General features: G+C 54.9%; 1 protein-coding gene across 14 annotated transcripts in view; it reads left to right on the plus strand.

The window, feature by feature from the left end:
• The window catches only part of LOC115180212 (lysine (K)-specific methyltransferase 2E), a 35,844-nt gene extending 24,249 nt beyond the window's left edge, over positions 1-11,595 (plus strand). For 9 of the 14 annotated variants that reach the window (XM_029742116.1, XM_029742122.1, XM_029742117.1 and 6 more), the window contains 12 exons: positions 899-1,166; positions 4,283-4,387; positions 6,699-6,770; positions 7,295-7,468; positions 7,645-7,980; positions 8,141-8,434; positions 8,705-8,873; positions 9,001-9,236; positions 9,327-9,935; positions 10,041-10,404; positions 10,486-10,562; positions 10,966-11,595. In XM_029742116.1, coding sequence (XP_029597976.1) covers positions 899-1,166; positions 4,283-4,387; positions 6,699-6,770; positions 7,295-7,468; positions 7,645-7,980; positions 8,141-8,434; positions 8,705-8,873; positions 9,001-9,236; positions 9,327-9,935; positions 10,041-10,404; positions 10,486-10,562; positions 10,966-11,517 — 3,256 coding nt within the window. In that variant the 3' untranslated portion in view covers positions 11,518-11,595. Of the gene's footprint in view, positions 1-898; positions 1,167-4,282; positions 4,388-6,698; positions 6,771-7,294; positions 7,469-7,644; positions 7,981-8,140; positions 8,435-8,704; positions 8,874-9,000; positions 9,237-9,326; positions 9,936-10,040; positions 10,405-10,485; positions 10,563-10,947 lie in introns of all 14 variants that reach the window. The other 5 variants (XM_029742126.1, XM_029742127.1, XM_029742121.1 and 2 more) reach the window with 4 other exon arrangements.
• The last annotated feature ends 1,267 nt before the right edge of the window (positions 11,596-12,862 follow it).

Here is a 12,862-nt window from a genome sequence, read left to right on the forward strand (position 1 = left end):
AAATTAATCACTTACCTTTGATCTTCATATGGTTGCACTCACAAGACTCCCAGTTACCCAATAAATGTTTGTTTTATTCGAAAAAGTCTTTCTTTATATCCAAAAACCTCAGTTTTGTTAGCTCTTTTTGTTCAGTAATCCATTGGAACAAAGCGCGGTCACAGCAGGTAGACGAAAAATCAAAAAAGTACCATAAAAGTTCGTAGAAACATGTCAAACGATGTTTATAATCAATCCTCAGGTTGTTTTTGTCATAAATAATCAATCATATTTCAACCGGACAATAGCTTCGTCAAAAGAAAAGGAAAAACACGAAAGGCATGCTCCCGGTCACGCGCTGGACTCATGTCTGGAAATTTCCACTGTCCTCTCATTGAAAGTGGTGTTTCTCCCTAATTTTTCAGAGTTAAAGCCTGAAACAATGCCTAAAGACGGGCCACATGTAGTGGAAGCCATAGGGATCGTGAACTGGGTCATAAATAAGTCTTTGTATGGTGGATAGGCTTTCAATGGAAAAACAGCCATTTCAAAATAATTATATGCATATCCTAGCTTCTGGGCCTGAGTAGCAGGCAGTTTACTTTGGGCACGCTTTTCATCCAAAATTCCGAATGCTGCCCCCTATCCCAAAAAAGTTAAACCCTTTACAATGAAGATCTGTGAAGTTATTTGTATTTTTACGAATTATCTTTGAAAGACAGGGTCCTGAAAAGGGGACATTTCTTTTTTTTGCTGAGTTTATATATAAACACACACACACACAACAAGATTGGTCAACCTCAACCATGTTGTCTTTCTACCTTTTTTGTCCCCCTTTCTTTTTCTCCCTCGATCCTTCCACCCCTCTCTCTCTTTCCGTCTTCCCCCCTTCTCACTCTCTCTTCTCCCCTCTCTGTAGTAAATACAAGGTCGACTGTGCATGTGTGAGGGGGAACCCAGAGTGCCCAGTGCTGAAGCACAACCTGGAGCCCACCGAGAACCTGGAGGCCAGCAGCCGCCGGCGGGGCCGCAAGGACAAGGAGCCCATGATGCAGAGAGGGGACCACCTGGACCTGGGCCAGAATCAGAACATGACCCTGGACTGTGACGGCAGGGCCAAGGGCCTGGGGGCCGACGGCAAGCAGAGGAAGCTATCACCCCTCCGCCTCTCCATCTCCAACAACCAGGTAAGATTTCCCTGGCATCACCGCACGCTACCCCCATCACCGCACGCTACCCCCATCACCGCACGCTACCCCCGTCCCCATCACCGCACGCTACCCCCGTCCCCATCATCGCACGCTACCCCCGTCCCCATCACCGCACGCTCCCCCCGTCACCGCACGCTCCCCCCCGTCCCCCATCACCGCACGCTCCCCATCACCACACGTTCCCCGTCCCATCACACACAGCCCCCCCGTCCCCATCACACACAGCCCCCCCCGTCCCCATCACACACAGCCCCCCCCGTCCCCATCACACACAGCCCCCCCCCCGTCCTCATCACACACAGCCCCGTCCCCCCGTCCCATCACACACAGCCCCCCCGTCCTCATCACACACAGCCCCCCCCGTCCCCATCACACACAGCCCCGTCCCACCGTCCCCATCACACACAGCCCCGTCCCCCCGTCCTCATCACACACAGCCCCGTCCCCCCCGTCCTCATCACACACAGCCCCGTCCCCATCACACACAGCCCCGTCCCCATCACACACAGCCCCCCCCGTCCTCATCACACACAGCCCCCCCGTCCTCATCACACACAGCCCCGTCCCCCCCGTCCTCATCACATACCCTTCACCCACTCCCACTTCTCCATCACTCTCTCTGTGATGGATTGCCCCATAGGAGCCTATAAGTTGGCTTTCCCCTTAAAGACCATTGTGTTATCATATTTAGCTTGTTTTCCATTTAGTTAGCGTCCAATGTCCATGCGTGTAGCCATTTTTCAATGTTTCTGTTATATTTGCTGCGTTTCTGTTTTATTTGTGTTATCCATTAGTAGACTACTTGTATTCCTCTATCATCCATCTTGGTTCCCCCTCTCCCTGGCCCAAAGCACACTCCTACACCCAGCCATCTCTCACCATGCCATGTCACGCTAGTGGCAGATGAGACATGCTATCACACTGTGTCCTCCTGCTGCAGTAGCTCCTGAATGCACCACTAGGCATCCCTCTACTCAGTGTTACACACAGAGAGAAAGCCCTCTGTCTCTACGGTGGTCCCCAACGTTGTGTTCAGTAGATGAAACTGAGAGGAACAATCTGAACCTGTCCAGTAAGAAATGTCTGTTTTCCTATTCCATTGCTAAACAATTTGTTGCGTTGTCTAATAACCCCAACCCAGGCCATAGGTCTGATCGTCAAGCATGTTGCTTCTGTGGTAGGGACTGGTAGTTCCCTTTTTAAGGACTGATTTGAGGGAAGCACACAGAAGCATGGTTTATGGAAACTGGTTAGACTGATGTATGGTCTAGAACAGGCCTGGGCAACTCCAGTCCTCATGGGACTGATATGGTGTCACACTTTCCCCCAGCTAACACACCTGCCTCCAATAATCAACTAATGGTGATCTTCAGTTTAGAATGCAATTAGTTTAAATCAGGTGTGTTTGCTAAGGATGGGGGAGAAGTGTGCCACCAATCAGGCCCCCGAGGACTGGAGTTGCCCAGGCCTGGTCTAGAATGAGGAACGGTGAAGAGAGGCTCTGACGTCAGAGATGAAGTGCGAGGCATCTCTATCGGAACAACACACACAAACCATGAACTGAACATGCTGAATAGGGAAGCTGTCCACATCTGTCATTGTGCGCAAACAGACCTTCGTGTGACCACAAGAGCCACAACTTGACATATGACAGGTTAGTTGTTGGTGACAGGTTAGTTGTTGGTGACAGGGTAGTTGTTGGTTACAGTCGTAGTTGTTGGTTACAGGGTAGTTGTTGGTGACAGGGGAGTTGTTGGTGACAGTCGTAGTTGTTGGTGACAGTCGTAGTTGTTGGTGACAGTCGTAGTTGTTGGTGACAGGGTAGTTGTTGGTGACAGGGTAGTTGTTGGTGACAGGGTAGTTGTTGGTGACGGGAGTTGTTGGTGACGGGAGTTGTTGGTGACGGGAGTTGTTGGTGACAGGGTAGTTGTTGGTGACAGGGTAGTTGTTGGTTACGGGAGTGGTTGGTGACAGGGGAGTGGTTGGTGACAGGGTAGTGGTTGGTGACAGGGTAGTGGTTGGTGACAGGGTAGTGGTTGGTGACAGGGGAGTGGTTGGTGACAGGGGAGTTGTTGGTGACAGGGGAGTTGTTGGTGACAGGGGAGTTGTTGGTGACAGGGGAGTGGTTGGTGACAGGGGAGTGGTTGGTGACAGTCGTAGTTGTTGGTGACAGTCGTAGTGGTTGGTGACAGGGGAGTGGTTGGTGACAGGGGAGTGGTTGGTGACAGTCGTAGTTGTTGGTGACGGGAGTGGTTGGTGACTGTCGTAGTTGTTGGTGACAGGGGAGTGGTTGGTGACAGTCGTAGTGGTTGGTGACAGGGGAGTGGTTGGTGACAGTCGTAGTGGTTGGTGACAGGGGAGTGGTTGGTGACAGGGGAGTGGTTGGTGACAGTCGTAGTTGTTGGTGACGGGGAGTGGTTGGTGACAGTCGTAGTGGTTGGTGACAGTCGTAGTGGTTGGTGACAGGGGAGTGGTTGGTGACAGGGGAGTGGTTGGTGACAGGGGAGTGGTTGGTTACAGTCGTAGTGCTTGGTGACAGGGGAGTGGTTGGTTACAGTCGTAGTGGTTGGTGACAGTCGTAGTGGTTGGTGACAGGGGAGTGGTTGGTGACAGGGGAGTGGTTGGTGACAGGGGAGTGGTTGGTTACAGTCGTAGTGCTTGGTGACGGGGGAGTTGTTGGTTACAGTCGTAGTTGTTGGTGACAGGGGAGTTGTTGGTTACAGGGGAGTTGTTGGTGACAGTCGTAGTTGTTGGTGACAGTCGTAGTTGTTGGTGACAGTCGTAGTTGTTGGTGACAGGGGAGTTGTTGGGAGTGGGCTCAAAACAATATATCACAAGGCACTACAGAAGTGAGCCTGGTCTCTCGCTCTTCTTTGATAAGGGGTACGATTGCATTTCACTGTTATTCTGACTGCCTAGGACCGAATATAAGCTCTGAGCAAGTTTGTGCACAGACAAACCCACAACGTCCCCAGTCTCCCCCAGACCCCCCCCCCCCACCTACCACCTCACTACTCTAGACCCTGTAGTCTGTAGCCAGACTGCCTGTGGTTGGTCAGTGCCATGATAAAGCGCCTCTCCCCCTCTAACAGGATCCTACAGAGTTAGAGGGTGTAGAAGACCAGCCTGATCACTCCGTTAACAGTGAAGTAGAGATGGAGTCAGAGGAGACCATTGCAGAGAGAAAGAGGAAGATGGTAAGTTCCGTGAGCCAGGGCTGCAGCGCGCCCTGCTGTGTGCAGCCCATAACCCCCCCCCCCATAGGAAAAAGCTCATCCTTGCTGGTATGGGTCACTGTTTGTGTGGTGGTGGTTTCCCCCACGACCGCCCCCCCCCTCCCCACCTCCCTGCTTCTGCTGCTGTCTCTGCCTCATCCTGTTGCTGTGTAGTCTAGCCCGCGGCCCCCCCCCCCACTGCTCTCTGTCGCTCACTCACTTCCTCTGGCAGAGCCCTCAAACACTGAGGCTCTGTGTTTTGGTCATCATTATACATATTTTCCTCATTTATTTAATAGTTAATTTGCTAAACCATCACACATTGCACCATTCCGGGCCCTCCAGAGCCACAGGCCCCCCTACCCCCTCCTCCTCCCCTCTAATTAGCTGAGTAAACAAGAGCCCTAGCCTCAACACACGTAAGCACTGGAACACTCCCTGTGTGTCTGAGTATGACCCTCACGTACAGAATTGGCCAAATGTTTTGAAATGACCAATTACTCTCCTCTCCCCTGCTAAAGAGCTCTGGTGACCCAGAGAGTTGGGCTCACACACACTCTGGCACGCTCTCCCTCTTTCATATATACACACACACACACACACTCTGGAAATTACCCTGCTGTCAGCTCCCTTTCACACGACGAGGCCCAAGGTGTAAAGCGCTGACTCATCGTTCTGGCCAATGGACTGGCTTGCTCTCTGCTAAATAGCCCTGGGTAAAGCGACTTCTCTGTTGCCAGGGCCTTATTGAGTCTGGGACATCCAATGGCCTGCCTCCCTCCAAGGGAAGCTGCAAGCTGGTCCAGGAGGAGGAACCCTCCCCTCTACTGTGGAAGAAAGAGCTTCTGGATGCACTGTCGCCCTCTGGCGTAACTGTCGCCCTCTGGCGTAACTGTAGGCGTGCGTGCGTAACTGTCGCCCTCTGGCGTAACTGTCGCCCTCTGGCATGCGTGCGTAACTGTCGCCCTCTGACGTAACTGTCGCCCTCTGACGTAACTGTCGCCCTCTGACGTAACTGTCGCCCTCTGGCGTGCATGCGTAACTGTCGCCCTCTGACGTAACTGTCGCCCTCTGACGTAACTGTCGCCCTCTGACGTAACTGTCGCCCTCTGGCGTGCGTGCGTAACTGTCGCCCTCTGACGTAACTGTCGCCCTCTGGCGTGCATGCGTAACTGTCGCCCTCTGGCGTAACTGTCGCCCTCTGGCGTGCATGCGTAACTGTCGCCCTCTGGCGTAACTGTCGCCCTCTGACGTAACTGTCGCCCTCTGACGTAACTGTCGCCCTCTGACGTAACTGTCGCCCTCTGACGTAACTGTCGCCCTCTGACGTAACTGTCGCCCTGTGACGTAACTGTCGCCCTCTGACGTAACTGTCGCCCTCTGGCGTGTGTGCGTAACTGTCGCCCTCTGACGTAACTGTCGCCCTCTGGCGTAACTGTCGCCCTCTGGCGTAACTGTCGCCCTCTGGCGTGCGTAACTGTCGCCCTCTGGCGTGCGTAACTGTCGCCCTCTGGCGTAACTGTCGCCCTCTGGCGTAACTGTCGCCCCCTGGCGTGCGTGCGTAACTGTCGCCCCCTGGCGTGCGTGCGTAACTGTCGCCCTCTGGTCTGGTGTATGTACGGTGTTCAACCACACATCCACAACAATGCCCTGTCCCCATGGGCTCCTAACACTGGTGATGTGTGTGTTAGGCATGGTATGTCTCCACACTCATGTTAAAGATACAGACAGGGCATGGAACACACAGTTAATATGTTGAAGGTTGCACTAAGCTCTGGGTTTGGGTGTTGCAGATGATATGTAGTTGCTTGTCATCGATCTTGGTGAAAGTTGGTGATTGGGTTGGTTGCTATTGTCTTTGTTTTCTTTCCATGTGTCGTTGGTTCAGTATGTGGTTTATGACACTGGTGAGGTGGTGAACATGTGGCTGAGTTCCAGTGGTGGTGGGTTGTGTTGAAATCACTGTTCATTCATTCAGCCCAAATAAAGTCTTCCTACTGGATATGCTGGTGTAAGCAGACAAGGTGAAGAAGCCCTGACTTGACACTCGTCTACAGGCATATGGCAGCCATTCTCCCTATCTGCACCCCTCTTCTCTCCCCTCTTTAATAACCCTGTAGTGGCCAGGTCACCTCTCCACACCCCCACCTGTCTCAGAGGATCCCTGAGGGTGGTCGGCGACACACCCCTAGAGTGGGGAACCGTGGTGGAGTGTGTATGTTCTATGTGTGTTATTGGGGGGGGCCGGGCCTCTTGTCTTCTAAACCAGGCTGTCTCTCTGTAAACCATTCAGGCCAGCCCAGCGGAGGAGTCCCAACTGCAAGGCGTGGGGGCCTCCAGCTGTCTGGGACTGAGTAAACCGGAGGTAAACCTGACCCACCAACCCCCAAACATACCCCACTGCCTGCCTTCCCCTCCACCTCATAGGGGACCCCACTGACTGACAAACATACTAACCACCCCCACCCCCACCTCCATCTGCTCTCCACTGACCGGCCCTGTGGCAGACCCCAGTGTGTCTCTGCTGCTGGGGGTGGTAAAACTAGTCTGTTGGGGTCAGCCGTGGTGTTATAAACCACACCCTGAATGGTTTGGTAAGGGCTAATGTTACGTTTCCACCTCCCAGATCCAGTTAGTTTGGTCTCTCACATCAACAGGGTTTTTACTTGTTCTATCTCCATTGTTTTTTCCTCCACTGGAAGGGGAAATGGTGGTCCTTTTTCTGTCATTCTGCACCGCCGCTGTTTTTTTCTCTGCCAGCTAGCCAGCCAGACTGCCTCTTGCCTGTCCTGTGTTGCAATACGTGTCCCTCCCCCTCTAGGCCCAGTGGGGCAGGAGACTAGGCCACGTGGACTAACGCTTACCACTCTGTCTTCCTCTCCTCTACAGACCCGTGAAGAGAGGAAGATGGAGGCCATCCTGCAGGCCTTTGCCCGCATGGAGAAGAGGGAGAAGAGGCGGGAGCAGGCCCTGGAGAAGATCGGCACCAAGTCAGAGGGGGGCATCAAGGAGGAGCCCCCTGCCACCCCCGAGGCCGACATGCAGTCTCCTGGTATCATGACGGTAAGTGATAGTTGACTCAACATGTTCTTTATGCCTGCACTCTCTCTGACACATTGGTTCCACCAGGTCGTTAGTATAAAAGAGGATGTTGTCAATAATCTGAAGGGTTAGCTGAAGGTGACTATAAACCCATCCAAAACTATGCTACTGTACTATCCTAACCCTGTCTCTCCCAGCCCCTGCTAGAGGTGAAGGAGGAGCCGGGTCTCAACAAGCCCACGCCGGCCAAGCTGCGAGGCAGCAAGCAGAGGAAGAGCTTCTCGCGGAGCCGCACCCACATCGGGCAGCAGCGGCGGCGAGCGCGCACCATCAGCACCTGCTCTGACATACCTCCCGGCTCGCCCGGGGAACTCCTGGACCCCCTGGCCAATGACAGCCCAGACGTAGAGGCTTCCAGGGACCCTGAACCAGAGGCCCTCTCCTCCCATGCCCCCGACACCAGCCCCCCTTACAGTGGCTCCCCGGCCCCTGACAGAAACCGCTCCGGGCAGAAGTACCCCAAAACTAAAAAGGTACCATAGCCACTGCTCAGTGCTCACCCCTAAACACCACTAGTCACTATTCTATTTAGACTAATAGGAATGTTCTATTCCTTCTAGTGAAATGTTACTCAATACTTTAGTCAAATGCAGTGTGCTTGTGATTAAGCTCTCTCTCTTTGTTTCTCTACAGCACTTAGTGAGTGAGTGGTGCGTCGACAAGCAGGAGCGGTCATTGCGGACCCCAGAGCCGGTCCCGGAGAGGCCCCTGAGGATCAGCAGCGACCCGGAGGTGCTGGCCACCCAGCTCAACGCCCTGCCCGGCATGGGCCCCAGCCCGCATGTCTACAGCACGCCCAAACACTACGTCCGCTTCTCCTCACCCTTCCTGGCCAACCGCAGCCCCACCACCCCTGGGGTGCCCACCGGACGCCGGCGTTCCCGCGAGCTGCCCGACACGCCGCCCACCTCAGGCTCCTGCAAGAAGGTATGTTGTTCACCAGCTCACAGGGGAATGGAGAGAGTGTTAACTGTCAGGTATAGCTGCAGGGCAGAGGGACAGACTGACGGGGTTAACCGGCAGAGGGACAGACTGACGGGGTTAACCGGCAGAGGGACAGACTGACGGGGTTAACTGGCAGATGGACAGTATTATTGTCAGTAACAGAGACTTAGGTTTTCTAAGATGTAGCTGCCTTGGAGATCAGTGAATGTGATTTATATTTGTGGTTGACATGTCTGTGTCTTCTCCCCACAGCGCTGGCTGAAGCAGGCTCTAGAGGAGGAGACCACCACCCCTCCACCCAGCAGCGGCCGGCCCACCCTAGTCATGCCCAGCGAGGGCCCTCTCAGCCCCCCTATCAACGGGGACTCTGACAGCCCCCTCCCCTACAACGGCAGCTGCACCTTGCCAGGTGAGGACTCTGGTGAGGACTCAGGAATGTGTTTCTCATCACTTAGAAGGAACATAAGTCTTGTATGCAAGACTTGTCTGTTTTTTTTGCATGTGAGTAACCCTTCCTCTCTCTCTTTGTGTGTGTGTGTGTGTGATAGAGTTGCCCACTCCTCTGAAGAAGCGGCGCCTGGGTCTGTGTCCGCTGGATGCCTGCATGTCAGAGAGCTCCACCCCCTACGGCTCTCCCTGCGCCACGCCAACCCGGACCGACCTATCAGAGATGCCGGGTACACCCCTGCTGCTGGCCACGCCACCCAGCATCACCCGTACGGAGGAGCCGAGCCCCGAGCCTCTACCTAGCACCCCCACACACACACTCAGTGCCCCGCAGGAAGTAAGACACACACTCTCACCTACAAACACACACACACACTCATAGAGGGAAGTGAACGATGTGTTAATATCTCTGTTCCTGTGTCCACAGAGCGAGTCTTCCCTGGACAGCTCACCAGAGGGCAGTCGCAGACCCAGCCCCCAAGAGGCTGAGTGGCCACCTTCGCTGCTCTCCTCCCCCTGTGTAGCAGTCAGGGCTCCCAGTCTGGATGCGTTGCCCCCCCACGAGGCCAAGACCAGCGCCCCCTTGAGCCCCCAGCCCCCCACCGCCGAGTCCCAGGACTGTGGGGGAGAGGAGGGGCCAGAGACGGAGGCCGAGGGCAGCAGCGAGGCCCCCTCTTCCTCCACAGATCCAGCCTCTTCCTCCCTCCTCCCCCCCTGGATGAAGAGTCCAGAGAGAGTGGGTCTGTCAGGGCCAGGGGGTCTGTCCTTCTCCCCCATCAACTCTAACCTGAGGGACCTTACCCCCTCACACACCCTGGAGCCCATCTTGGCCTTCAGGCCTGAGGCGGTGGCTGTGGCTGGGGCTGGTGTTGTGACAGTACCAGTACCCTTGGCAGCAGGACCCTTCACAGAGGCTGCAGGGTCTCTCTTCTACCCTTGCCCTGAGGAGGGGGGAACCCTGGCCTTCTCTCGTTCACTAAGTGGAGACAGCACCGGAGAGGGAGGGTCAGGACAGAATCCCCCACAGAAGAAAAAGGTGAGTTGTTATATTCTCTATTCAGCTTGCCCATTCAAGCTGTGTTACGGTTGCTGGACTGATAAAGGTATTTCTGTTTTCGTGTGATGTCATGTGTTTTCCCAGGTATCTTTGCTGGAGTACAGGAAACGTCAGCGCGAGGCGCGGCGCAGCGGCTCCAAAATGGAATGCGGCTCGCCTGTATCTACAACACCTACCCTGGTGGAGATGTTCCCTCTGCCCTTGGAGACCACCCAAGAGCCTCCACCCCTGACTCCTGCTCCGGCCCAAGCTCCAGTGGCCCCTGCTGCAGTGGCCCCCACCCCACCTGAGTCAAATACCCCCCAGCCCAGCGAGGACACAGAGCCCCCCGTCGAGGGGGAGAGAGAGGGGGGAGAGGGACAGTGGACCTCGTCCACCTCGGTGGAGCAGGCAAGAGAGCGTGGCTACCACAGAGCCCTGTCGCTTAGTGACCACAGCAAGGACAAAGGTACACACACACACACACACCACTTGGACATAACTTCTTTACTGATGGTAGTTTAATTGTAATAATGTGCGCTTGTTACAGATGGAGAGACCGAGGGCAGTGAGGCCCCAGTCAGAGATTGTTCATCTCCTAGCCTGCAGAGGACCCCAACCCACACGGTAAGAAACATTCTGCTTTCTGGCTCAAACAGTAGTGTGAAGTACATGCTGCTGCCAAACACACAGCCATCACACAGCTTATAGTGTAGACCAGGGGTCAGTAAAGTTTGGATTTTAGTTTTTGGTCTGTAAAATTCTGCAAAAAATGTGTTTAATTCAGGAAATCTGTTCTCAAGTATTCCCACAAAGAATAAGAGACGTGATGGTGTCTGTGTAATCAAGGTATAACATGATTGTTATTTTCAAATACAATCTCTTTTTGTAGTCAGTTTGCAGTGTGCCCCCCGACCATTCGTTCCAACAAAGATCCTCCCGCGGCTGAATGTAGTTGCCTACCCCTGATGTAGGCTGTTATTGTTCATGACTTACCCGTTCCCTCGCTCAGTCTCTCTCTCCTCCCTAGCCGTGTTCTCCTGGTCCCAGCAGCCCGTCCCAGCCTGGCAGTCGCCCAGTGAAGGAGGAGGAGAGTGACAGCCGGCCTCGGACCCCCTCCCAGGCCGCCCCACAGCAGCCCAGCAAGCCTGCCGTACCCAAGACAACCCACCTGACCCCCACCAAGCTGCACCCTGCTGCCCCCCTCCCTCCTCCACTCCCCCCAGGCCCAGGGCTCCCCTTACCGCAGCCAGAGGGCCTTCCTCTTTGCTCCTCCTCAGTCCCAGCCACAGGCTCAACCAGGGCTGCCCCCCTTTTCCCAGTACAGCCCACAGTCCGCTCCGCCTCCCCCTCCTCCACCAGCACCTCCAGCCTCAGCGGCCTACTTCCCCAGCCAGTCAGCCCCCGCCGTGGGATCCTTCCCTGGGTTCAAGCCTGCCGTGACGTCCCCATTCCCCCCTGGAGCCCAGCCCCTCCTGCAGACTCTTCCTCCCCACGCCCTGCACTACCAGAGCTCTACCACTCCCCCTCCCCCTCCCCCACCACAACACCCTGGGCCCGGCCCAGCCCTGCTGCACGTTAACCTGCAGCCTCCTCCTGTCCAGCAGCACCAGCTCCTTCTGACCACAGCCCCCCAGTCCTCCCCCCCCCCCCCCCCCCCCCCCTCCCCCACAGAGCCAGACCCACCAGCTGCAGCAGCCCAGTGCCAGCACCCTCCTGTCACTCAACCATGGCCTGCCTCTTCCTCCACCCCCACCCCCTCCTCCTGCCTCCTCCACCGGTGTCCCCATGCAAGTGCAGGCCCCTCACCACTTTCAGAACTTGGGGGGCTTTCCAACCCCGCTGATGCACACAGGCGGCACAGCTAACCCCTCTGTGCCCCCCTCCACCTACCCCCCGCCCCACCAGCAGACTGGACTGCCCCCCCCCTCCTCCCCCTCCCCAGCAGCAGACTCAGCCGGCCCTGGCCGTGCCCACCGCCACTCAGATGCCCAGCGGAACACGTGGGGCCCCTGCGTCCCCCGCCCCCTTTCACAACGCTGGGTACCTGGGCACAGGGTGGCACTGACCGCCTCCCCCTTGACCCTGCCAGCCCCTGTGAACTCACTCTGAGAGGAGCTTGACGACAGACCGACAGACAGAGGAACACAACAAGCAACAAAAGCTGTAAATATTTTCTATGTACCTGAACACACGGCCAATGGAAAAACAGGAGAACGTGGGATAAAGGGGTGCTTTTTAAAGGACAAACTGAAAACAAGGACTGTGAAACAATCTTATTAAGAGACTTTGTGTTTGAAATGAAGATGGACGATTCCCCCGGTGCTCATCCCACTCTCTCCGACGTCCCTCCCTCCGTTTTCTTTTCAATTTCCCTCCTGTGGCGGAGAGAGTGCCTGACCGTCTGTCTGTCTGTTTTGGACTTCTATTGTAAGGTCCCGCACTTTCTGTATCAATGTACATTCCAGCCTCCACCCCCCTTTGTCAGTTAGTCCGCCTTTCACTTCTTCCTCTCTTTGTCTATTGTCTGCTCTTCTACACCGTTTATTTGTTTTATCTAGTGGCTCATTATAGCAAACAGAAAGCTTTTTGTATAGAGAAAAATTACAGAGTTATTTTTATTCCTCTGTGTAACAAATATCTGTGCACCGCTGCAGTGATTCAGAAAATACTCTTCTGGGAGACCGCTTCACTGCCCCAGGAGGCTGTGTGTGTGTGTGTGTGTGTGTGTGTGTGTGTGTGTGTGTGTGTGTGTGTGTGTGTGTGTGTGTGTGTGTGTGTGGACTGTATGTGTGTGCTGTGTGTCAGTGGGAGAAAGGGGAGTGATAGCGTGAAACGAGTGCAGTAGTCTTCTGAGGTAGCCAGAGTGAGGTCTCATCCGTAGGTAGGACGTTAGCGGTTTATTTTTCAATATCAATGGTTATTTG

Source organism: Salmo trutta, chromosome 40, assembly GCF_901001165.1.
Source record: "Salmo trutta chromosome 40, fSalTru1.1, whole genome shotgun sequence".
In the NCBI taxonomy this organism is placed as follows: Eukaryota; Metazoa; Chordata; class Actinopteri; order Salmoniformes; family Salmonidae; genus Salmo; species Salmo trutta.